At 41.1% G+C, this 27,941-nt stretch overlaps 1 protein-coding gene across 1 annotated transcript in view; it reads right to left on the bottom strand.

Annotated features, from left to right (window-relative positions):
* The window catches only part of vps53 (VPS53 subunit of GARP complex), a 250,550-nt gene that overhangs the window by 148,737 nt on the left and 73,872 nt on the right, over window positions 1-27,941 (bottom strand). Inside the window, exons 8-12 of the mRNA XM_078548073.1 lie at window positions 18,274-18,352; window positions 16,734-16,877; window positions 15,498-15,640; window positions 13,479-13,620; window positions 5,186-5,281 (exon numbers count right to left, since the gene is read on the bottom strand). Of these exons, the coding sequence (XP_078404199.1) occupies window positions 5,186-5,281; window positions 13,479-13,620; window positions 15,498-15,640; window positions 16,734-16,877; window positions 18,274-18,352 (604 nt within the window). The remainder of the gene's footprint in view (window positions 1-5,185; window positions 5,282-13,478; window positions 13,621-15,497; window positions 15,641-16,733; window positions 16,878-18,273; window positions 18,353-27,941) is intronic.

Below are 27,941 nucleotides of genomic sequence, written 5' to 3'. Positions count from 1 at the left end.
AATGGTATATCTGTTAGAGAGGGGGACGGCCACAGGAGACTCCTGCACTACCTGCCTTCCTCTACTCTGCCTGGTGGTCACCCATCCCCTTTCTGCCTGTTCAGTCCTTACCTGCGGTATGACAACCTCACTGAATGTGCTGTCCATGACAATCTCAGCATCGCAGATGCTGCACAGTGAATCCACCCGCAGCTCCAGCTCCAAAATGCGGTTAGCCAGTAGCTGCAGCTGAACACACTTCCTGCACACATGGTCACCAGGGACACTGGAAGTATCCATGACTTCCCAAATAGCACTGAAGGAGCATATCATGGGTGCGAGCTCTGCTGCAATGTCTTCCCTTTAGATTAAACTCGTTAGTTACTCTCCTTAAAGAATACTAGCTATGCTAGGGGCCTTATTCCACTCCCACTACAGCCCAAAGTCCTCACATTTTGTTTAAGCTAATGGACTGCAGCAGTTTAATTAGTGAGAAAAATAGAAGTAGAAGTACTCACCTGACCCTACTTACCAATCAGCTGCCTCCCCTGCATCGCGTCACTTTTTGAATCATGACGTCACTTCGAACTCCACCGCCTGAACGTCCTGAGGGTACACTCCGGTCTCAGCCTCCTTTTTTCACGCCCTTTTATACCGTTCTCACTGGCCTCTCCTCTCCAGCCTAAAGCTCACCTCCTTCCAATCCTAACAGCAACTTATAGTTAACTGCTGTTTTCCTTTGACGTCACTCTTCGGCTCTGACAGGTAAAAACAGGTCCCTCTCTCACACTCTCCTGACTTGGGACTTGGTACACTATTTTTACATGGAGGCCATCACAGTCAACTGAGGAATGGTCACTTGGGCATTGGATCTATAGAGTTAATGTCCAGTGTGAGCAGCATCTTCAGGAGGCACAGTGAAGGCACGGTTTATTTTTGTAAACAGTGTACATGTCATGGTTTTGAACAGATGTTCAAAAATAATTCAAGTTGGCTAAGAATATTACTCATATAGCTGAATTTTCATGAAATTATTTTTATACAGTGCAACTTTGTTAAACTAACATTAACAAAAGCCAGATTTTTTTCCACTCAAGAGGGAAAAAAAAGTGCTAATTCTTCACAGCATTTTTGGTGGTTTTGAATCTAGCTTACTCAGCCTGGGAAAGCAATCCTGCTGTTCCGATTTAATTAACTAAGCAGAGTCAGCAAATAAATCAAAGTTCCAAATTCCAGCACCTTCCTTTACATAGATTTCATTTATCCAAAGGACTTTGAGAAAATAGTAGCAAAGTGGCCAATGTTCAAATTCTACAAAAGCAGCCAAATCATTTTTCATCTTTGTTCTTTGCATCAGTGAACTTGGGGAATTTTATAAAGCAATTAATAGGAGTTTTTAAAGTTGACAAGATGTCACTAGTGTTGCTTCTGCAGCTGCACAATGGAGTTGAACTCTGCGCCTGTCTTAGTGCCCAGGACTTGACTTGTCACGAATCCCCTGAGCATGGGTCGGAGGTGCGGAAAATATGGGCCTCTTTCAATTATCTTTACAGGAGATACAGTAAAAAGGAGTGTGTGTTATTCTCATGCAAGTATTTTTCCAGAATCCCACCATCAAAATCAAAGTGTGGAGGCATTACTTCCCTCAAAAAGAATCTAAGGAATTTTTGGGAGTTTACATGCATCAGTGGTCAATGTACCCCCAATATCTGCTAATACAACAGCACTACTCACAATAGGATACTTAATGAATTCAACACTTAAAAAAAATCACTCATCTTCTCAGCATAGACGTGCAAAAGAGACTGGACAATTTTAATGTCAATGATAAAGCTCAATATAAAATGTTTTGAATCATTCATTTCCTTACAGCATTCACTAAAAAGACTAATTGTGTTCCTGCTTATTGTTGTAAAATTTCTTTGGATTGTGGCAATACTAAGCTTTTTAATACAATGATTGTTAGACAGGGTCATTTTTATGTGTAGAGAGTACATTGTCAAGAGGGCTGCAACAGCCCAATGTTTTTCACACAGTTTTAACCTCAGGCCTCCTAATCATGATTTCCTACTGGACAGTAATTTGAAATTCCCTTGTTCAACAAATGTCATATTGGAAAATAACCAGCCTTTAAAAAATGAATTCTATAAAACCACCAAAGCACAACATTTAAATATATAAAAATCAAATTAATGGCTTCTCTAAAGTGAGATTAGCTGGTTAATGTCATGGGATTGGGGGCAATAAATTGGATTGAGAATTGGTTAACAGACAGAAAACAGAGAGTAGGGGTAAATGGATCATTCTCAGGTTGGCAGGCTGTGACTGGTGGGGCACTGCAAGGATCAGTGCTTGGGCCCCAGCTATTCACAATCTATATCAATTTGGATGCCGGGACCAAATGTAATGTTTCCAAGTTTGCTGATGATACCAAACTTGATGGGAATGTGAGTTATGAGGAGGATGCAAAGAGGCTTCAAGGAGATTTAGACAGACTAAATACATGGGCAAGAACATGGCAGATAGAATATAATGTGGAAAAATGTGAAGTTATCCACTTTGGTAGAAAAAACAGAAATGCAGAGTATCTCTTAAATGGGGAGAGATTGGGAAGTGTTGATGTTCAAAGGGACCTTAGTGTCCTTGTTCATAAGTCTCTGAAAGCTAGCATGCAGGCGCAGCAAACAATTAGTAAGGTAAATGTTATGTTAGCCTTTATTACAAGGGGATTTAAGTATAACAGTAAGGAAGTCTTGCTGTAGTTGCATAGAGCCTTGTTGAGACCACACCTGGAGTATTGTGTGCAGTTTTGATCTCCTTACCTAAGGAAGGATATACTGGCCATAGAGGGAGTGGAACGAAAGTTCATCAGTCTAATCCTTGGGATGGCGGGAGTGTCCCATGAGGAAAGACTGAGGAGACTGGGCCTGTATTGTCCACAGTTTAGAAGAATGAGAGGTGATCTCATTGAAGTATACATAATTCTTACAGGGTTCAACAGGGTGGATGCAGGAAGGATGTTTCCCCTGGTTTGGGGCCGGGGAGGGTCTTAGAACCAGGGGACACAGTCTCAGCATAAGAGGTAGGCTTTTTAAGACAGAGATGAGGAGGAACTTCTTCAGTCAGAGGGTGGTGAATCTGTGGAATTCTCTACCCCAGAAGGCTGTGGAGGGTCTGTCATTGAGTATGTTCAAAGCAGGGGTTGATAGGTTTCTAGATACCAATAACATCAAGGGATATGGGGATAGTGCAGGAAGATGGTGTTGAGGTAGATGGTCAGCCAATATCTGGTTAAATGGCAGAGCAGGCTCAAGGGGCCAAATGGCCTACTCCTATGTTCCGACAAGCAGAAAGATTACTCAGCAACTGAAAGAATTGGGGTTAAGAAAACTGACATTAATCTGTATTCCCTACATGATTGCTTTCTGACTTGATCATAAAATTACCATTACCTAGAACAGCCACCATTAATGAGCTGAACTGGCTGGTCAATCATTAGCAGTGGACCTGGCAGGCTCACAGATCAAATTAACAAATCTGCCTCAAAGAATCAACATCGGTTCAAATTTCCTATCACCAAGCCTGTCAACTTGGTGGCAACGACCCCAAAAAGACCATGCCCACAAACCTTCATCCCATCATGGAAGAGATAGTCAACAGACAACTGACAGGTACAGATTTATGCCTTCTGTCCACCATTATATCTTGCAAATCTCTTGTCACAAAATCTAGTATTCTGTTAGCTTTTGTTTAAATGGCTTCATCCATTCCTTTTAATGATTCTGTGCGACTCTGAACACAACAGTCCTCTGCTCTTCCACATCATCTGCTTTCCCCCATTAAAACGGCGGGGCTAAACGTGACTCTCTCACATTTACTATTTTTCATAAGTTTCATTTCTCCCTCCTCTCCCACTCCATCTTATCACTATCCCCTTGTAGCTTCTTTTGGTGTTTTGGATTATTTGCAATATTCCTATTTTGGCATTGCCTGAAAATTTGGCCACCACTCCCTGTTTGCAGCCTTACATCCAGATCATTCTCTCACTCTCGCACATGCGCACACACAAACCCTCTCCTTCACAAAAGCAGCAGAGCTAGTTCCCAGAAAGTAATCACAGAAGTTATCTTAAATTATTACAATTCCAGACCCAGCTATTAATTCTTATTTAAAATATAGAGATTCTTATGATCAGAACATAACCTTGGATCCAAGGCATTTATCATGAAGCTATTTAAATATGTAAATAATTTAAAGCTCTTTTCCTCCTCAAACGGAAAAATGGACTGTCAAGAAAGTAACTTTTGTTTTCCTTACTAATTCTTGCTCCCCCACAGTCTCTTGAAACATAATGCCAGGGTACAGTTCCACAGACACACTCAAGTGCCTCATCAAAGTGCTATTATTCATGTGAAAGCATAGATAGTGACTGGTGCCGACCATTCAATCACAAGGATTGTCATGAACGAGTTAGATCCTGTCCCTTTCCAACAAACGCACACATGCAGCAGAAATTGCTCAATAGTAATTTTTCCACTCACTAGCCCAGCCCAATTATAATAACTCTACTGCTGCCACAGCTAAATCAGTTCACTCAGCATATGCCCAGTCGGCCAAGGTCTTTTGCAGTCTGTAAGTATCAGATACTCACTGAATAAATCTGCTGAGCCAACAGGGGAATGAGAGTGCCCCTTTAAAAGACATAAGAACAGGGAACTTTCATTCTGAAGAACAGCAACTTTATCCAGAAAAGCAACTTGGGATTACCTTTTTAATAAGTGCAGAAATAGTATACAGGTCTGATGTCTGTTCCTGCTATTGGTCTCAGTATGAATGTAATTTGAATATGATCTTGTGTTAATTAAACATGATTCCCTGACTTCAATAATGTTGCATTAGTGCACAAAGAAGAAACAGCTACACATATCTGACCTTGGGCTGAAGGGTCCATCCCCCAGCCCCATCACAAGCAAATCAGGAAACAGAAATCTAAAATCGGAGAATGAGCGATTCCCTTTTGGGACTCTGCAGTGCACTTTTCTTGTGAAATATTAGGCAAACTTGAAAGTAGAAAGCATTGCACATTATCGCTCTATCTAATATATCACAAGGCTGAGCGATTCTCATCAGCGAAAATCATCAACAGCAGCAGATAATCCAAATTAAATAGCACAACCAGGCTTTTTGTTCATGCCTCTCTCCTTACCTTCTCCAGGTCTCCTTCTTTCTCGGTGTCACACTCTACTCCAGTTTCATCTTCCAGGAATGGGTTTGTAGATGGTGGCGGTGCTTCAGGCTTTTTCTGTCAACAGGGAATGGAGAGCGCACAGTTATTGTACAAAATCTCACCATCACGTAAAATACTTTTTTGGGGGGGGGGGGGGGGGGGGAACAAAGTATATTTCAAACTTATATATTATATATATGGCATAGTGGTATTGTCACTGGACTAGTATTCCAAAGGTTAATGCTCTGGGGACCCGGGTTGAAATCCCACTACAGCAGATGGTGATGGTGAAATCTGAATCCAATATTAAAAAAAATCTGGAATTGATGAAACCGATTGTCATAAAAACCCATCTGGTTCACTAATGTCCTTTAGGGAAGGAAATCTGCTGTCCTTACCTGATCTGGTCTACATATGACTCCAGAGCCAGTTGACTCTTTAAAGCCCTCTGAACAAGGGCAATTAGGGGTGGGCAATAAATGCTGGCCTACCCAGCGATGCCCATGAACGAATAAAAAAAGAGGCAACTAATAAAAATCTAAGTTTAACTAACAGCCACTGTATAAACTCGGTAGGAATGTAGAACAAAACAAAAGTCCTACTTCTTGCTCTCCTCTACTGTAGGTGGACTGCAACAGCCTTCCTAGATCCTTCATTTCTTTAATTCATTCAAACAAAGGCTGTTCCACTTCATTGGCTCTGGGATGGCATGAGGCTGTGGAAGGTGCTATGCAAATGCAAGTTATTTTTCCTTTCACTTGACCTGCAAGTTCGTTCAGTTTTGGACAGCTTGCAGTTCGTTGATAAAGCAGATACATAAAGCTCAATGTCAACACTTGCCTACTTGAATGAACAAAAATCATCTTCTATGGCAGCAAGAAAGACTGCAGAACGCATGAATCTGAAGTAAATTCACAATTACATTCTAATAATGCTGTTCACCTGTAAAGAGTAAGTTTGTAGAACAGAACTTACTCTCCAGATATTTGAACTAAAATCCTGATCGGCACTGAATATTATAAAATGCTATCATTCTGTTGGCAAGAATGCCAGCCTTCACTGCAATAGCCAATGACCCTGGGATATCACTGAATAAGATTCTCCCAACCTGGAGGCCCTCAATGGAAATGCCTGATTTGAATGGCCATATATATGACAAAGAAAGGGGACATTGTGACTTATTTTTTAATTCTGCAGAAAGTGAGGACTGGTGTATTAAAACTATTATGACACTGTTGAAGTCAAGGATCTTTTAGGAATATTACTTCAACCACCCATCTACAACATACCAAATTCTACATAAAAGCACCCAAAACTAATCAACTTCCTCAAAATGTCTTTCCCCTGGTTTTAACACACCATTCTATACTAAAACTTTTGCTACCTTAAATTGCACAGTGGAAGAATAAATATTTTGCATTATTAAGAATTCCAAAATGCAAGACGCTTAAATGAAAATACAGTTAGGGTAATTTGCCCTCACTATTTATAATTAAAATTAAACAAAGGAGATGTCTCTTCCAAAATAGGAACATAGCCAAAATATTTTTAGCAACCTTAATCTCCACAGTCAAAGCTGTGGCTATTTAGCTATTAAAACCAAACTAACCTCAGCACAAACAGGCAGGCAAAGTTATTCATATTTAATACTGAAAGTAACTGTTAATTAGACATGCTGTATTACAGGGAGAAAAGGTTGTACTAATTAAGCTGGTTATCTAGGGGTAAGAAGGACGCAGTCACAGTTTAGTACAAAACACCTTTCAGCTAAAAGGTTAATGAATCTTTCTCACTAGCATTCATCTTTTATGCACACAATACAGTAAAGTCTCATTGTGATCAAAATTAAGGCATGTCACATCTCCTATTATTCTAAATCACCAATTCCCAGGAGCTTAAAAATGTGAAACTCATTATGTAGTGTTTACTGCACAGGAATAGCTCATTTAAGCCCAACAGTTCTATGTCAGTGTTTGTGCTGCACAAGAGTGTCCTCACACCCTTCTTAATCTAACTGCAGAAATATATCCTTCTATTCCTTTCTCCCTCATGTGCTTTTCTAACTTTCTCTTAAATGCATCTATGCTAGTCGCCTCAACTACTACTTGTGGTAGCAAGATCCACATTCTAATTACTCTTTGGGTAAAGGATTTTGTCCTGAATTCCCTCTTGGATTAGTGACTATCTTATGTCTATGGCCTTTAATTCTGGTCTTGCCTGCAAGTAGAAACATCTTCTCTACGTCTACCCTATCAAACCATTTCATAATCTTAAAGGCCTCAATCAGGTCACCCCTCAGTCTTATCTATCGTCCCTCTCAGTTTTCCTTTCTTCCTACAATTAACTATTATTTAAAACTCAAACTTAAGTGTCTCTTAATCTTTGCTTCATCTCTGACACACTTTTCAGATTCAGTGATACCCTACACTATGCGCTTTGATCTTTTGCCTGTAAGTTTCTGAATTTAAAAAGTGAGCAATGGTGCATGGATAATCATACCCTTTATCCAATGCAATGAATTTAAGGAGACTGCATGAACACTTAAAGCAAGCCTTTTAATATGATACGGGTGTTTTGTACTAAACATGGGTTGACATGACAAAGCAATAATTCACTTGCTGTACACTGCCAATGCAGTAGCACACACGAGCAAATAAGTGTGCATCACATCATTGTAACGAGTATTGGACATTGCTCTGAACTATAGTGTAACAAAAATGAAAAGGGAATTGCAGTAATGAAAGAAATATCAGCAATCATTTTAAAGTCTATACACATTCAGAGTTTGAAGCTGTACAGAGAAAGGCATTTATACAAATGCTGCATTTGGGTGGGTTATCCAACAATACTAGTTAACTGTAATTATGTAGGATATCCTGAAATTCATATACTGGCCTGGAAACAAGTCATTACTAAGTTATGTAGCTTACAGCTGGCAATCTAAGGGATGCTTGCATCAGGCAGAAACTACCAGTGATGGTTCATATACTTTTATGATCCTTTCTCGTCCCCCTGCAGTACTTAATTCTGATAGCTTGAAAGTCAGGCTGAGAAAACTTCCAATTTTCAAAGGACATTTTTTAAAAGTTGCTTTGGCAGTTAATTGGTCATTATTTTGTTAATATTGCAAATGAGTTGCATCCGTATTAAAAGCATTATTATTGTCATGGACCATCACATAGATGTTTCATTAAACCAATAAAATAAATGCAGTCCTGCAAAACAGAACTATTACTCACTGGCAACATGCATTATGCTCAAACCCAAATTTAGACTAGTGCTGAAAAACAAGTCATTATAGATGCAATACAATACCATTGGAACTGCTATACATTACTTGCTTAATCCATGACACAGTAAAACATGGTCAAATGTGTAGGTTTCACACTCCAAGCATGAAACAGCAGATGACTTTGTCCAAAAAAGTAATTCTTATGGTAAAAAACAGGTCAACTACATACCTGGGAGCAATAATGAATAGATGCTGGGCTACACAACATTAATCAAAGGATTATCAATGAATGAAATATTAAAGTAAAACCCAGTATGCAGGTCACATTTTTTGTATAACTTGAGGATAATTTAACTGTCTGGCCAGCACAAGAAAACTCATGAAAAAAATGCACCAGTTTTCATGCTAGTTTGACATATACCTCAATAAAAGCATTCTTTTTAGTTTTAATTATGGTACAATGCATCCTCATCAAAATACATTGAGAGTACTGTGTTAACCCTGCCACAAACATTCCAAGTGGTTCAGTAATTCCACACATACAGCACTGTACACTCAAAGAACAGTAGTGTTAGATTTACCCATATGACGAATCATACAATGAAGTCAGCATTCAGGCACTCTAATTTGCTGCTATTAAACCGGATAGCCAACTAATATGTTTGGGCAAAAAAAATATTGGTTTATTTGCATTCTATCACTAGAGGAAATTGTGGAATATCTACAACTTATGTTAAAGATGTAATTAATGCGCCTATTAACCTATTCCTCATTTTTACAAATGCAATAATTGATCCTGAAAACAGAGTTGCCATGGATCAGGAGACTGAAATCACAATTACTTTTACAGTTCTTGTTTTGCATTGATACCAAAGTGGCAATAACTTGATGGCACAGTACATTAAGTCGAAGTGGTTAAGCATATCAAACCAGTCTTCCATTTCACACGCAGTGCAAGGCACTGAATAAAAACTCAATATCAGAGCTCAATGTTTTTTGCATCAATGCTCTACGAGGTCAAAGAATCCAGGTTTTTTAATAAATCCTTGCTTATGGTATCATGTGTGCATGCATACAACGTGTGTGCATCATGACAACCTCCAGTAAATCATACTTTGGAGCCTAAAACTAGCTTTAGAAATGGTGAAAAATTCAAGAAGTCTCTGTGGCTCTACTAATCTCAGCCAGCATCTAGCCAACAATGAAAACACAAACCAGGCTCAAGATTGTTGCGAACAGTACAACTGCAACCTTCCTCCCTCAAGTCCTTGATCGAACAATGTTCCAGTCTTGAATCTCAAACTTAAAGAAGCTAGCTGCACCCATTTGTGACCAGATCACCAGGCAAGCCTCTCTTCATCCCCATTTTGAACGACCCAATCCCATTAGCAGTACATCTGATCTTGGAAAATAAAAATTGGTGAAGTTACTATCTTGTTGACAGAGCCGTGATCCTGTTAGCAGTTTGGCCAGGAGCAGGCTGACGGGAAAAATCCACACCTTACTTTTAGAGTTTCGGAAATGGGGAAGAGGAAAGCAGCAGAAGTGGAGACTTAGAGCAATGTTTAACAACTGATTTTAATAATAGAGAACCTTCTTCCTCTTTTCCAATATTACAACAATGTACTTCAAAAGTACTTCACTGGCTGTAAAGAACTTTGGGGTGTACTGAGGTCATGAAAGGTTCTATATAAATGCAAGTCTTTATGTTTGCTTATACAGAAGGTTAAGGTGAATTTCTGCTGCACCTACATACTGATTCCTCAGTGTGTGTAACAATAAGTGTTGAGAATTGTCATTAATCACTGACACCCAACAGCACTGTACCAGAAATTAACATACAGCCATTCGTTAGATTGTGTGCATCAAACAGTTTTAGAAAGCAATTGTGTTTCATGTTTCTGATGATCAGTGTAAGCCTGGAAATTAATTTGGGGTCTTCCTCTCGCTATGCGTCTGTAAAAACATTCAGCGGAGTTGGAAAGGGGCGGACAAGGCTTAGAAGCAGACAACACTATAACAAAACATCAGTTCCAAGATTCTGAAGGAAAGGTTTGCATTTTCGTATGCCTTTATCACATTTATCCAGAATGCAGTGACTTTTGCTATGTGGGAAAACACAGCAGCCATTTTGCACACAGCAAGATCCCACAAACATCAAAACAATTAATGGTGGGGTTTTTTTTGCCGGCGTTGAGGGAGGAATTTTGACCAGGAGAACAGGAGAGCTTCCTGAGCTTCTTTGAACAGTATTCCTCTGAAGCACTGGAACAGGCACATGAGATTGTGGTTTTGCATCTCTTGAAAATAAAGGCACTTGCTCAATGTTAAACCCAAGTGCCAGGCCAAGTACAGCCCTATGGTGGGGCTTGAACCTACGACCTTCTGATAATGGGTCAGCACAGGTTTCATTGTAGAACCCTATCATTTCTAGTAAGAAAACAGAAGCATTGTTGTAGCGGGTAATCTCTTGTATTTACTAACACAGTTTCTTCTCAGTCTAAAAAAAATGGGATGTGAAAGTGGACACTAGAGAATAACGATCCAACTGAGAACAACTACAACATCACACCCTTCTTTACTTCTCTTTTAAAAACATATTTGCTCTGGTTAATTTATATTCTTTCACCTCTGGATCTGCCCCACTCCCCCAAAAGAGTGCAATATCTTTCAATGAGGAGGAGAGTTCAAATACTATCAACAGCAAGCAAGGATAAACATTAGTTATTTTGCCTAATAGTGGGAAGGATGGAGTCTCACGTCAGTAACAAAAACAAAAATACCTGGAAAAACTCAGCAGGTCTGACAGCATCTGCAGAGAGGAATACAGTTAACGTTTCGAGTGGTGAAGAGTCTTACAGACTCGAAATGTTACATGTGTTCCTCTCCGCAGATGCTGTCAGACCTGCTGAGTTTTTCCAGATATTTTTGTTTTTGTTTCAGATTTCCAGCATCCGCAGTTTTTTGTTTTTATCTCAGGTCAGTCAAGTGGTTTTCACCTTGCAGTCCTGTGTGGAGCTTGCCCCAGATGGAAGATATAACTCATGCGCCCACCTTGTGAATATCAGTGCATTCATAATCTTGCAAATGTGTAGTCTGTGTCTATTGGTGATAATACTCTTAAATCAACCCTATTATGTATATGGTTCGTTCTTGGTTAGCTGCCAGGTAAAGAAGCAAACATTAAAAAAATGAGTTACATCTTAGGGAGTTGGTGAAGGGAGACACTCTGCAACTGCACAAATTACATGCAAAGACAGAGCACAGCAGTGTTAATTTGGATAAGGAGAATGCTATGGGCCAGATTATGTAAGGTGACCTTCAGTAGAAGAGCTGAAAAAATAGTAAAACTAACGAAAATACAACTGCAAGTCAAAAAAAGGAAAACAATTACAGGTAAAGAACAAAATAGAAAATTCTGAAAACACTGAGCAGGTTGGGCAGCACCTGTGGAGGGGGGAACAAGAGTTAACAGTTCAGATCAATAAACTTTCATCAGAACTGACTTAAGGGGCTTTTACATTAAAGGGACCTGCAAATGGCAATTGTGTTCTACAATAAAAGCAGCCTAATCTATTAGCATAAAAAAGTGAAACACTGCAGACTGATGAAAAATGAGAGTCTGTAAATCTGCCATTTGGTTGTTACTCACGTGTTCGCTCCCTGTATTATGTAGGGAGAGCCCAAAACACCTGCAGACACCAACTCAAAGGATAATGGCATGCTGAGTGTAGCATCTTAACTCAACCCACCAACAGGTTAGGCTCATTTTTTCTTAGCCAACTCTCAGCAAATTCCCAGACACCGGCCTGAGGGGCTGCAAAAGGCCAGTCACTGCTGACAGGCATGTGGGCACGAGGAAAGTAATTAGTCACAAAGAATGCGGAAAGAGTTCAGAGGTCTGGCTGTCAAGGACCATTAGCATCTGACTAACACTGTCTGCCGAAAATGTAATGGAAGTTTCTTGAGCATAAATAAACTTAAACCAGACACTAACATTGAGATTTTGAAGAAGACCATAGACATTTTTCTTGGCAACTCAGCCAACAATCCAAAGCTGTTTTTTAAAAAAAACACTTCAAATTGGTCATTTTGGAACGTTCAATTGCTGTAATGCACTTTCTGGAGACCAACAAAGGTGTTTTGCTGCAGAAAAATTAACACACAATGCTGTATTTATACTGTGCAGCCACTGCATTATCAGTTGTAGCTCCCTTTGCTGTAGGGACTATTCCATTTACCAAGTGAGGCAGGTTTTTTTTCTGCAGATAAGCAGAGACACCAATTCTAATGTCTAATGCATTAGGGCAATGAGCACAGAGAAGCAAATGTGTTAACATACTGACGATGCATAAATGGTGGTTTTAGAACCCAAGGTCCACCCTCCCCCACGAAATGACTTTACTTTGGGATTATGCCCCGTGTTGGGGGTAAAAGGTTGACTGGGGAAAGTCTCAGGTCTTTCTCTAAATAGTTACTTGCACAATGAATTTGTATAATAGGTTCTTATCCGATTGCCTAAAGCTGTGTCTACTTGGGCTACCAGTGTCCCATGCTTGCATTTCTTATTAGATATCACATCCCCATTACGACAAGGCATTATGAAGTAGAAAGTTCTCTCTCTCTCTTTCTCATATTATTAAATAACATGCAGGCCAAACAAATCATTCATTGGATTGGTGGTTAGCCAGGCTTGAATTTCGAAAACCTGTAGTTTTAGCAGTAGAAGGGAGAGAAGACTGAGGGAAACAAGATATTTCGTGGCAGGACCAAGGGGGGAACAGACTAGATGAGGAACTGACAAACTAAAGGTGTGGGGCTGGGGGAGGAGGATGGAGGTCAGGAAGGAAGTTGAAACAAAACTCAAATGAGTGAGCTAAGTGAGGCATAAAGGGGTGGATAGATGAGACCCCCCCCCATATCTTGGGGGTCTTAATTGTGCCTAGAGAGTTAGCGATGGTACTAACCAAGTGATCCAAGAATGAAATAGGACAAAGGAGATGTCAACATGGACACATTTATTTTCCGATAATTTCTTACCACTATGCCATCCATCAGTGTGCTGCCTGAGAACCGCTTGGCTAAGAGCCCCTCAAAATTTGTTGTTCTTTGAATTGCAAACAGCAGTAGCTTCACTTCAATTTCCTTGGCTCTTGTTCGCATTATTTTAGCCAGCTCGATCCTAAAACGGGGGGCGGGGGGGGAAAAAATATTGTCCTTAGTCAGGATCCCCATTCTCACATTTTCAAAATAAAAAAGACATTCAAGGAATGAAGAGAGGAAGTAACTTGACAAGTTGAAGCAGAATTCAGAACGTCCCTCCAGTTCTACTGAGCACCTCCCATTCAGAGAGCTCCTGAGGGAGGTTCATAGTTTCAGTCGCCACTTGAGTGTGGCCAGCCTCAGTGACGACGCTTTATCAGTCCTCAGCTAGATCACTAGGGAAAACACAGTAATGGCTTTTTGCTCCAGTTTGGGTCAGGTGCCGGAGGAAAGATTGAAAACATTGAATTCACACTTTTCAAGCCCAGTTCCTGTGATCTAATCACGGTGTGGTCTCACCAGTGCTCACAAGCTACCCAGACTATTTGACCCTACCAGCTGAAGAGAGGAAGGCCATAAACATCCTACAGTTGAGAGAAAACTGTTAAAGAATGTTTTTAAAATAAGGGATGACAGACTAATGAAACCAGTGAATTATGGAAATCATGCCCCTTAATTGCTTTTGAGAAGACAAGAGGGACTCATAGTAATGACAAAAATAAAAGAAAAAGGTGAATAATAAATATAAGAAACAGGAGGAGTAGGCCATTGAGTTCCTCGAGCCTGCTCCGCCATTCAACTAGATCATAGCTGATCTTCTACCTCAACACCATTTTCCCACACTATCCCCATATCCCTTGATATCTTTAATAACTAGAAGTCTATTGATCTCTGTCTTGAATATACTCAATGACTGAGCCTCCACAGGGTAGACAATTCCAAAAATTCACTACCCTCCAAGTGAAGAAATTACTCCTTATCTCAGTCTCAGAATGAGAGATGAGCCATTCAGGACTGTGTCCCCTGGTTCTAGACCTCCGCCCACCCAGCCAGGGAAACATCCTTCTTGCATCTATCCTGTTGAGCCCTGTAAGAATTTTGTATGCTTTAACGAGATTACCTCTCATTCTTCTAAACCCTAGATCTCTTACACTTACTTAGTGGTAAGAAATCCTCGATCTCATAGGACAATCCTACCATCCCAAGGATCAGTCTAGTGAACTTTTGTCACACTCCCTTTATAACATGTATATCCTTCCTTGGGTAAGGAGACCAAAACTGTGCAGGTGTGGTCTCGCCAGGGCTCTATACAATTGCAGAAAGACTTCTTTACTCCTCTACTCAAATCGTCTTGCAATAAAACCAACATACTATTTGCCTTTCTAATTGGTTGCTGCACCTACATGCTAGCTTTCAGTCATTTATGATTTAAGAAAGAACCCAGGTCCCTTCGGGCATCAACACTTCCCAATCTCTCCCCATTTAAGAAATACTCTGCATTTCTGTTTTTCCTACCAAAGTGGATAACTTCACATCTTTCCACATTATATTCCGCCTGCCACGTTCTTGTCCACTCATTTAGCCTGTCTAAATCCCTGTGAAGCCTCTTTACATCCTCCTCAGAACTCACATTTCCACCTAGTTTTGTGTCAACAGCAAATTTGGAAACATTACATTTGGCCATTACATCCAAATCACTGATATAGATTGTGAATAGCTGGGGCCCAAGCACTGATCCTTGCAATGCCCCACTAGTCACAGCCTGCCAACCTGAGAATGACTTATTTATTCCTACACTTTTTCTGTCTGTTAACCAATTCTCAATCCATGCCAGTCTATTACTGCCAATCCCATGCACTCTAATTTTGCTTAGTAACCTATGTGGGATCTTATCGAAAGCCTTCTGAATATCCAAATACACCACATATATTGGATCCCCACTTATCTATTCTACTAGTTACATCCTTAAAAAAACCTAACAGGTTTGTCAAACATCATCATATGCGCGCTTTATACCTGGTGACGTGGCAAAACTCCACAGTGATCCGTTCACTCATGCACCATTCCTGTGGGAACATCCGGCCATATTTCTCTTCGTAATCTACCAGTTGCCGTTTAATCCATGCATAGCGTCGATCTATCTTATCCAGCCATGCCACCTAGCCAAAGCATTAAAATAATGAGAACACAGTGCAGTTTTCCTTTTGTGATCTAAATGAATACCCTTGACAGCTGTTTGTCAGCACTCAATTTGCAAATCGCTTACAGTCCCAAAGTAAACTTGTTACATTCACTTAAGTATTCTTGTCGTCCAGCCTTAGCAAATACAGCAAGTTTACTTTGGGGGGGCTGATCACTACGTTAAGGCACACATCTTGGGAGCTGGTGACTCTGGTGCAACACCTAAGCACAACATGAAAGAGGCTTAAAATAGATATGACTGAGTATCAGACCAATTTGCCTGTGCCTCACTTTAACTGACATCTCAATGCCGGAGCTGCAACAACAGGTTAACTACACTAAAAGGCACGAGGGGCACGGCCATTAAAGTGGGGAGTAACAGACTATCGGATTACTGTTTAGTCTACTTCATGGCCTCTGACCCAACACAGTCATGAATCGATCGATCTGCATGAGTCCAGAGTGAGGAATGCAGCGTTGTCAAGTGGTTCACAAATTCATAATAAGCTCTTTCCTGTTAAACTAGCAAGGTCATGTAAGCTCTACCCTTAAATTTGCTTTTCTATTAAACCAGCTATTACAATAACAATTTATATATTCTCGTATTTCTAGGATAACGATTTAATTTTCTCCCCTACTCTCCTGGAAGCACTGAGATCTCAGGCCTTCGTTAGAAACACAACCTACTGGCTATTCTTTACACCGAATTCAAGCAGAACATTCAGATCATGGAGACCACCACATCTGAGCCCGATCCTTCCAACAGGAGTTACTGGACAGCAATCAGGAGCTGGAGCCATGGCCGATGTGTTTTCTTCCCTGGCCTAGGAATCGAAGCCAATGACCATCTGTTTGAAATCAGGTGACTCCACAGGGGGCAGGAATTTTAAAGCTAACTTTCCAAAGTGTGAATTCTCTGAAATGCAGATTTGAGTTCATCCAGCAAGACCCCAAATTTCATTTTTGTAAAACATTTCAGCAGTCCCAAATGCCAATTGCAGAACAAAGACTGCCTCCTGGGCCTTCTAATAATTACTGTAAGTTAAAGTATTCATTCAGCTTCGTGCTTACATCTTGGTTTTCTTGGAACAGAACAAGGTACTCTGAAAGATGTTGCTTTGTAAACTTTTTAATGATTTCCTGTTTAATTTTTGGATCCAACACATTGGCAACAAGGCAGGCATCGCGCAGTACGTTACTGGGTCCCGCTGGTCTCTGCAAAGATGAAAAGGAAAATCGACTAACAATTAGGTATCCAGCCAATGCAACATATATTTTTAAAAGGTTTTACATAGCAGGTCTCTGAAAAGGGTTGTCATAACCCAATGATTATGTGATATCTTCTCCATTTTAGAAACTGAACCTTCTCTCTTTCATGTGTTGTTGAATCATAAAATTCAATACTTGTCATTAAAAATTGGTTGAACAAACTTTTTGCAGTTTTGAGAGTATGAGTTAACGTGGCTGTAGCTCAATATGACATGTTTTTAGTTCTAAAAGTGTTCAACGTGCGACAGATTCATAAACCTCAACCAGAAAAATCTATTTTATGACATCTATCTTGCCAAATTGAGGTTACATTGAAAAACTTAAGTTCAACGGTCAAGCTCAATTAATCATCAAATAAGGATAGTACCAAAGCATATCAATTATTAAAAGCAAACTTGCAGTTGTAGGTCATTTAACTTTGACTGCAATACTATTTCAATGCAAAAAAGAAAGAAATAACTCAATTCCTCTTCATTTTATGTTAAAGGTCTTTGTCTCCAGCCTTTACTCCCAAAAGCACCGTTCTGCATCTCAGATACACCAACAATTCCCCATACCCACAACATTTTTAGGCTGATCATTGAAGGTGCTTATAAGTATCCTCAGATGACTTGCTTTTCATTCTTCCTTCTTTTTATGTAGCGAAATAATCAGGCTTCCAACTTCATGGCTCCACATAATGGCAGAGCTAAGAATGGGAAATGCGATTAGAAAGCTGGATGAGTGAAGCAGCAACATGAAAGTTGCATACCCCATCAAGGGGTATAAGGAGAGCACTGGAGTACGGCGTTGAGATAGAGGATTAGCCATGACCATATTGAATGGCGGAGCAGGCTCAAAGGGCCAAATGACTTGCTCCTGCTCCTATATTCTACGTTTCTAAGTTTCTCACGTGATGGCCAGGACACATTTTGATTTTGAAACTCAATGCTGCCTTCATGATTAAGTCCACAATAACTGGTAATTATGAGATGAGGAATACTGGAAATATATTGTAGGTTGGTCAGCATTTCAAAATAGGAAACAGAGATTAGCATTTTGGGTGCAGGCTTTTCAGAGCTGACCAAGGATCTTTGTCTGAACGGGCTGGGTAAGTTTCCCAACCTTTTTGGTTTTGTTTTGTGCACAATTTTTTCTTTGTCTGTTTACATTGGACAAGGGTCTGGGACCAGATCAACAACTCATTCCCTCTGCTTGGACAATCAATCAAATTATTTGGCAGCACAAGTGCACAGAAAGTCACGCTAAAGTCAGAAGACAGAAAATGAGCATAGGCATTCAAGAGGTTATAAAATCAATGTGGGTAGGATGGGAAAACTAAACTTTAGCAGGACATTCTCACCTTTGTTCCCTGGGATGGGAAGGCCTCTTCAAAATCCGCCAGGATCTGTTGTCCCAGCTCGGTCTGAGCAGCTCGTACCCTGACAAAACAAAATCAGAATTTCCTGAACTTATATGCTCCAGCTGTGAAAATAAACGGATATTAAAGTAAGTTCTGCACTCACAAACTGATATTCAAACTGATTGACAGAGATAACACCAGCAACAAAAACAAGTTACTGCTGGCTATTAATTCATTTGCTTCTTACTAGTACTTGGCCGTGCGCAAACTTGGATGTTACACTTATCCACAAAAGTAACTCCTTGGTGTTAAGCATTTCTGAGGTGTCCTGAGGATATGAAAGCTGAGTAACACATATAAAACTTTTTAACGAAGGTTACTCTGCTTATGGTGCTAGCTGTGATGCATTTGATAGCACTCTTACCTTTGAGTGAGATGGTTGTGGGCTTTACTCCTACTCCAGAGACCTGAGTACAAAATCTAGGCTAACAGTCCAGTGCATTACTTGAGGGAGGGCTGCGCTGTTGGAAGTGCCATCTTTCCATTGAGACATTAAACCAAGGTCTGCCCTCTTAGGTGGGCATGAAAGATCCCTTCTCACTATTTAAAGAGCAGAGGAGTTCTCCACAGTGTTCTGACAATGCTTATTCCTCAACAGACATCACTAAAACATTGTAACCGTTCATAACCACATTATTACTGTTTGTGGGACCTTGTGTGCACAAATTGGTTGCTCTTTCTCCTACACTGCACTTTTGGCTACACTTGAAAAGTACTTCACTAGTTGCAAGATGCTTTGGAACATCATGAGGTCTTGTAAAGTTAAAGTAAGCCCTTTCTTTCATCTGCTCCTTCAAAAGTTAATCTAGGGGCTGAATTTTACGTTGATCGGGCGGGCGTGTGCCCGACCAAATTGGGTGTGAAATCACACGAGATGATGTCGGGCGAGTGTCCCGACGTCATCGCGCACTTGCTCGATATTTCACTTGGCGGGTACGCGCAAAAGTCAGAAGCGTACCCACCGACAATTAACAGGGTAATTAAGCCCATTATCGGCGCAATTGTCTGCTATATTTCGTCATCCGTCCAATCTTGTGGTTGGCGGACAGGCAAATCGGCCAGTCGGCCTTTACGTTTGTCATGAAACCTCATTCAAGAGGCTTCCATAATGAAATAAAATAAAAATAAAACTCTGTGGGCAGCATTTTTATCATCTATATTTTCAGGTGCTTGATTGTGATGCTTAGACATTTTTTTTTTCCTGCTTTCTGAAACTTCATTGGAACACTTTTGAATCTGCAGCTCCCTGAGGCAGCTCTCTTGCCTTCAGGGAGCTTTCGCTCAGCGCTCGCCCACGCTGATGTCATCGCCCACCCTCCTCCTGCCCACAACCTGGCAGTGCTGAGCTTTTCAGCACACGCTTCACGCTGGCTGGCCGTTAATTGGTCAACCAGTGTGAAATCACGATCGGGGGGCCGTTTGCGGTCGGCGGTCCGTTTCCCGGCCGATCGTGCCCACCCGCCGAGCTACAAATTCAGGCCAAGGTGTATGACAGCAGCAAATAAAACTGATTTTTGACATACAGGCTGAGAAAAATGCCACATACATTTGGCCCTGCAGACAATCTATAATCAGAATTATAATGGGAGAACTTGAGGTTACATAGCAGCATGGCCAATTTTACACATGCATTTTGGAAGGCACTGAAGGTTTCTCTCGAACAGCACAGGATGGGTTAGACACCACATGAAACCTCATTAACCATGGAATGTAGATAGGGGTCCAAACCTGAATAAGTACAGAATGTTCCACCTAACACAGGCTTAGGACTGTAACAACAACATGGCATGCCAAGCAAGAATACAGCGACATACTTTTGATTTAGGAATGTAAAATGGCCCTCATTAAAAAAAAAGAGAAAAGCATTGTTCTCTTCATAAAAAGACATCTACCATCCCCACCTGTACTTAAGAAACTGAGCTGTGCACTGTTTTAGTTCTAGTGTGGTGTCTAATTCATTTGGTAATTTTGCTTTGCCTCTGCCATTGAAGCTTTTATGAATGGGGCTCATAGTAGATTCAAGAAACTTATAAATAAGAAGTTTCTTGAATCTATTTTGAGCCCCATTCATAAAAGCTTCAATTTGTAACGTGTTAATTATTAGGGTAACAACACTGCCTGAAACAGCTAAATAATTTACTCATTTTTAAAAGTTTGGAAATGATTTCCCTGCTATTTTATATGTGCTCCTTCATTGTCAAGAGTCTAAATCCTGGAACTCCCTCTCTAACAGCACAGCGGGTATACCTAAACCACATGGGCTGCAGCTGTTCAAGGAGGGTTCTCAGCGTCATCTTCTTGAAGGCAATTAGAGATGGGCAATAATGATGCTCACATCCCATGAATGAATAAAAAAAAGTTCCGTACATCTTAAAAGGTGCCATCTAAGCAGCCCTGCTGTTCAGCACCAGTCCATCAGTGCTCTGTGCTATTTGAAATGTCACTGGGTCATCAAGCCAATTTTGATTGGGACCATTTTGAAAGGTGCCGATTGGTACATGAGGGAGTTGCCATGTGAGAACAAGGAAGTTAAAAAAATTTACAGGGTGAAGACACCCCACCCCAAGATACAGTTGTAAAACAACATTGGCAGAAAACAAGGAATGGGTCAACTGACCACCATGCCGGTTGCCAGTGGTCATCACACAAGAATAAATTACAGAAAGTGCAGGTTAGCAGAAAGAAGCTGTAAAGTTCATGTAAGAACAGTATCAGGACTTCAAAAAAATAATTCACTGCCTGTGAAGCACTTTGGGACATTCTGATGATGCGCAATGCTCCATATAGAGTTTGTATTTATAAAACATCAGGCTGTCAGGTCACAGAAGAATTCAGGTTCTACTCCACAGGCAGAACCAGTGAAAAACATCCTGAGCCACTCCTGTGCAGCCCTGAGAAGTTAATTTAACATTGGCATCAGCAGTGGTCTCAAATTATCTACATGAAGCACATTAGCTTCAGTTTATGGGTCAGAATTTCACATTCCCCTGCCAACAGGTTTTCAGGCAGAGGGAACGTGAAACTGAAGGAAAAGGATTCCCTCCGAGTTCCCGCCTGCTCTGACCATGTAGCGATTTTACACTGGGGCGGGCAAGGCCGTGGGCAGGAAGCCTGCCCTTGCTCCAGTGAAGGCCCTTATGTGGCCAATTACTGGCCATTTAAGGGCCTTTTCCCACCCAACCTCAATTTTGAGGCTGGCAGGAGGATTTACCTGTGTGGGGGAAGCCCTAAAAAGAATGGGCCTGATCTCAGGCAGGAAGGGGGAGAAGCCATCAGAAGCCCCCCCCACCCTTAAGATCCAGTGGCTGCTGGACATTCCCACCTCCCCCCAGCCTTTCCCACTGACACCCCAATTGCCCCCATTGTGCCCCGCAGGCCTTCCCTACCCTCCCCACCCAGGGGCCCCTTAAACTTACCTTGTCCTCTGGCTCCAGCACTTAGGCTCAGGCATGTTTGTGCACTTCCTTTTCAGTCCACTGCAGCTCTTGTTGATTGGCTGGCAGCTCCCTAAGGTGGGTTTCCTCCCAAGTGAGAGGCGGAAGTCCCGCCTGCAACCACTAAACACTCATTCGAGCGTGAAATAGCCGTGGGGCACTCGAAGTCAGCAGGGATGTGTTCCCCACCAACTCTTTGGATAGCAGGAAGGGAGACCCTGCCATACAAAAATTTAAGGCCTTGGTGTTTAAACACGTAATTGTAAGTGCTCAGTGTGGGGTCTTGGTTCTGGAAGTAATAGTCATTTCATTTGTTCCTGAAAAAGTATACCTGAATAGGAATAAAGGTTCAATGATCTTTTGGATGGCCCATGTGATAGGAAAAGCTTGCATTTTCTTTTGTGTGATGTCTCTTTACAACCAAACTTGACTGGAGAGTGTTCTGAAAGAGGGTTAATTGGTTTCCAGATAATGACATCATGAGGTTCCAAGAAATGCCCATGTGACTTGAGGTTGCCATGAGGATGAGCAGTTAAGAAGCAAGGGTAAATAGAAAGCCAATTACAGTGCTTTTGGGTCAGCCAGTGTTTTTTGTTTGGCATTTCAGAACACAGAGAATTTGTGTAAAAGGAAACAAGGTTCTCAACAGCTTTCTGTTTGGCAGGCTTCAAACAAATCCTGGTGTTGAAGCAGGTCTCTGAGAATACAGCAGAGACTGTGTTAGTGTGTGTGTTATTCCATTGGAAAGAGCAGAGAGCTGAAGACAGGAAGAGCATGGGATTGCGGATTGGGGCAGACCCATTGCTGTTGTTTTAGTGTTGCCAGAGCCCACCGGATCATTTAAACGGATCAGAGAAGGTAGTCTCTGGGAGTTCTGCGTCATCAAGACATCTGTGACCTGAACGAGGAAGGATCTGTGCATCTTTGTCAGTGTTCATTGAATCCGAGCATGTCAGATGGAATATGGCTGCTGATAATGCAACCCAAAGGTCGAATTGATTGAGTGGGAAGTCAGAGACCCTACATCGCGGAGGCCACATTGGAAAGACAGATTGCACAGCGTCCCACATCTGTGCCAGAAGTAATGTGAGTGCTTGTAACCACGAGGCATATCTTTGTGACAAGGTAATTAGCATTTAGCCACGAGGTAGACTTCCATGAACTACTACAGCTGGTACAAGGATTGAACCCATGCTGTTAGCATTATTCTGCTCACATTCCAGCTATCTAGTCAACTGAGCCAACTAATCTTTGCTGCATCGATTACGTAAAATGAAATTTACCTTTTTATTTGAAATATCCTTCACCTGTTAATTAATACTTAAATTATGTTGACTTTAGTTCGTTTGTTACAGTAAAAATTCTAAAAAGTGAAATCTTGTCCAGCTGTTTTCTTTCCATTAGAGTTGTGGGGATTTCTTTCTAAGAAGTTATCAGTCTCTATGGGGATCGTAACAACCCTGTAAAAAGAATGGTTTCTATTCAGTTTCATTCCAATGCATTTTCAAACCCACAACATTGATATCCACAATGATATGCACATACCAGGCCGCACCAACAAGCCTCACTATTTACAGCATGGCATGGCATTGATCTCAATGGGTAAAACAAAGCAACACACTTTTAAAATAATTGATGATGATAAGTAATAGGAGAAAAATGACTTCCTTGAGGAATATTGCCTGTGGCTAAAGTGGAGTTCTGTGTATATGATCTGTCGCATCAAGGACACAAAATCTAATTGCTTTAACTCGTATACTGTAGTTCAATGATTATTGCTGAGAGAAGATTCACAAAACACTTATAATGCACTATTTTAGTTTATCATGAAATTATACCCTTTAGTCATTCCCAAGCATTATTCCTAATAATGTCCTGTGTTTTATAATATTCAATGTTTCCTCTCTTACCAGAAAAACGAGTTATTACAATAATGTCTGATCTACGGTCTCTATTTTTATCTTGTTATGCTTTTATCACTTGTGGGGTCAGTAGCTTAGTGGATATCTTAGTGGACAAAGGCCTGGACTAATCAATAACTTAGAGAACACAAATTAAATTCCAACCACAGCAGTTTGAGAATTGGAATTCAGTTTTTAAAATCTGTTAAGAAAAAGTTGACATCAGTAAAAGCGCCCATGAATCTATTGGATTGATGTAAAAACCCAGCTGGGGCACCACGGTGCTTTAGAGAAAGAACCCTGCTGTTCTTACCCAGTGTGACCTAAATGTGATTTCAGTCCCACACCAGCGTGGTTGATTCTGAGTTGCCATTTGAAGTACGAGCATATGGACATACATATGGAGACCATTCGGCCCCTCGAGCTTGCTCTGCCATTCAATAAGATCATGGCTGATCTGATTAAGGCCTCAATGCCACTAACCTGGCTACCTCTGATACCCTTTGATTCCCTCGTTAGTCAAGAATCTATCTACCTCTGATTCAAAAAAACTCAATGACCTAGCCTCTACCAAACTCTGGAGAAGAGAGCGCCACAGACTCACGGCCATCAGAGAAAAAATTTCTCCTCATCTCAGTCTTAAACTACTTATTTTTAAACCATGTTCCCAAGTTCTGGTCTCTAACACGAGAGGAAACATCCTTTCAGTATCCACTCTGTCAAGTCTCCTTAGGGTCTTATATGTTCCAATAAGATCACCTCTCATTCTTCCAAACTCCAATGGATATAGACCCAAACGGTCCAACCTTTCCTTATCCTAGGGATCAGTCCAGTGAACCTTCTCTGAACTGCTTCTAACGCAATTATGTCCTTTCTTAAATAAGGAGACCAAAACTGTACATAGTACACACCAATGCCCTGTACAACTGTAGCAAAACATCCCTACTTTTATATTCCATTCCCATTGCAATAAATAACAACATTCCATTTGCCTTCCTGATCACTTGCTGCATCCGCGTATTAATTTTTTGTGAATCATGTACCAGGATATCCAGATCCCACCGTACCTCAGAGTCCTTTAATCTCTCTCCATTAAATAATATGCTGCTTTTCTATTCTCCCTGCCAAAGTGGACAAGTTCACATTTTCCCACATTATTCTCCATCTGGCAAATTTTTGCCTGCTCACTTAATCTATGTCCCTTTGCAGACCCATTAGGTCCTCTTCACAACTTACTTCCCTACCTATCTTTGTGTCAACAGCAAATTTAGCAATTATACTTCAACCCCTTCATCCTAAACATTGATATAGATTGTAAGTAGTTGAGGCCCCAGCACTGATCACTGTGGCAACATCTTGCCAACCTGAAAATGTTATGCCTACTCTGTTTCTTGTTAGCTAGTCAATCCTCTATCCATGCCAACATGTTACCGCCTACACTATGAGCTCTTACTTTGTGAAGTAGCCTTTGATGTGGTACCTTGTCAAATGACTTCAAGAAACCCAAGCACGTACAGCACATCCACAGGTTCCCCTTTATCCACATTGCTAATTACTTCCTCAAAAGAACTCTAATAATTTAGTCAAACATGATTTTCCTTTCACAAAACCATGTTGACTCTGCCTGATTGTATTGAGAGCGTTTAAATCCCTGCTTTCACCTCCTTAATAATAAGATTCCATCATTTTCCCTATTACTGTTGTTAAGCTAACTGGTCTGTAGTTTCCTGCTTTCTGTCTCCTTCCTTTCTTGAATAGAGGAGTTACATTCACTATTTTCCAATCTGATGGGACATTTCCAGAATGTAGGAAACTTTGGAAAATTAAAACCAATGCATCTACTATCTCAGCAGCCAGTTCCTTTAAAACCCTAAAATGAAGTTCATCCGGACCTGGGGACTTGGCAGCTTTTAGTTCTAATAATTTTCGTAGTGCCCTTTCCCTGGTGATTGTAATTGTTTAAAGTTCCTCCCTCCCTTTCACTTCCTGATCCATAATTATTTCTATGATGTTATTTGTATCCTCTACAGTGAAGACAAATGCAAAATATCTGTTGAATTCATCCACTATTTCCTTATCTTCTATTATTAATTTACCCAACTCACTCTCTAGAGGACCAACACTCATTTTACTTGGGTTTTTCCTTTCTAAATACCTGTGGAAACTCTTACTATCTGTTTTTATATTTCTAGCTAGCTTTCTCTCGTACTCTAATTTCTCCTTCCTTAGTATTCTTTTAGCCATTCTTCGCTGTTTTTCATATTCTGCCCAATCTTCTGACCTGCCACTCATCTTCCCATGCTTTTTCTTTCAACTTGATACCATCTTTAGCTTCCTTAGTTAACCGCGACCGGTATGTCCTTCACCTAGAGTCTTTCTTTCTCACTGGAATGTATCTTTACGGAGTGTCATGAAATATCTCCTTAAATGTCTGCCATTGCAACTCTTAACCCAATTTCCCAGTTCACTTTAGCCAGCTGTCTTCATACCCTCATAATAACTCATATTTAAGTTTAAAACACCAATCTTGGACCCACTCTTCCCTCCCGCAAACTGAATGCAAAATTCAATCATGTTATGATCATTGCTACTTAGGCGATCCTTTACTTTGAGGTCACAAATTAATCCTGTCTTGTTACATATTAACAGACGTGGAAAAGCCTGCTCTCTGGTTGGCTCTAGAATGTGTTGTGCTAAGAAACCCTCCAGAAGACACTATGAACTCATCGGCCTGGCTATCCTTCCAATCTGATTCATATAATCTATTTGTAGATTAAAATCATCCATGATTATCACCATACCTTTGTCACCAGCCCCTGTTATTTCTTCCTGTATACCCCAATCTACAGTGTTGTTACTGTTAGGTGACCTATAAACTGCTCCCACAACTGACTTCCTACCTTTATTTTTTCCTAGCTCTACCCAAATTGATTCTACATCTTGATCTTGAGAATTAAGGTCATCCTTCTCTAATGTGCTAATGCCATCCTTAGGCCTGAATTTTCCCGTCGGCGATTTGGGGACGGGGCCCGCTCGCCGAGGGGAAAATGACGCAGGATGATGTCGGGAGGAACCCCCGACGTCATCCCGGTCCCTTTAAATTTTTAAGAAGGCAGGCAGACAGCGAAATCAGCTGTCCGCCCACCGACCTATCAATGGCCAATTAAGGCCATTGACAGGCTAATTAAGATAATTAAAGACCTTCCTGTCCAACCTTAAGGCTGGCGTGAGGTGTCAGCTGTGGCTCAGTCCATAGCACCCTCGCCTTTGAATCAGAGGGTTGTGGGTTCATGTCCCACTCCCAGAAACCAAGAACTGTGATTGTACTCGAAAGGGTTGCAATCTGTGACTGTTGATAACTCGAAAGAGTTTCCAACCTTAAGGCTGGCAGACAGGCCAGGAGCCCCAGCGGGCTTCTGATAAAACATGAAACCTCATCCACTGGTAGGATGAGGTTTCATGTCCGTTTTTAAAAAGTCTAATAAAGTTTGTCACTTTTATTAACATGTCCCATCTCGTGTGACATTGTCACATGAGGGGGACATGTTAATAATTTTTTAATTTTTCTATTTTTTGACTTTTCTTACCTGTCACTAATCTCCCTCAGACAGGACTTTGTCTCAGGGAGCAGTGCGCTAATTCGCGCACACGCATGAAAGAGCGCACTTTGACAGTTGGGGATTCCCTCCACCCCCTGCACAGGAAGCGCATAGTGCTTCCTGTCGGGCAGGCCTTAATTGGCCCGCCCACTCAAAATGGCGGTGGGCCCCATTTTGGTCGCGGGGGTCGGTTGTTTGAGCCGAGCCGGTGGGGCCCACCCGCCATCCGAGGGTAAAATTCTGCCCTTAATTAACAGAGCCATCCCTCCACCTTTTCTTAGCTTCCTGTCTTTCCAAATGTCATGTACCTTTAAATATTCAGGTCCCAGCTATTGTCACTTTGCAGCCAGGTCTCTGTAATGGCTACCAGATCATACATATTTATTTCTATTTGCACTCTCAATTCAGGTTTTGTTATCTACCCTATGCCAATTTGCTTGCGGCTCAGGTAATAATCCAGAGATTATTACCTTTGAGGTTCTGCTTTTTAATTTAGCCCCTAGCTGCTGACACTATTCTAAGCAGAACCTCTCTTCTAGTACTACCTGTCATTGGTACCAATGTGGACAATGACCACTGGTTCCTTCCTTCCCACTGCATCCTCCCTCTCCCACTGCAAGTTCTTCTCCAGCCCTGAGTAGATGTCCCAAATCCTGGCACCAGGCAGGCAGCAC

This window comes from Cetorhinus maximus, chromosome 9, assembly GCF_964194155.1.
Source record: "Cetorhinus maximus chromosome 9, sCetMax3.hap1.1, whole genome shotgun sequence".
NCBI classification, from domain to species: Eukaryota; Metazoa; Chordata; class Chondrichthyes; order Lamniformes; family Cetorhinidae; genus Cetorhinus; species Cetorhinus maximus.
The sequence above is the reverse complement of the archived record's forward strand: the minus strand, read 5'-3'. Positions and strand labels throughout refer to the sequence as shown.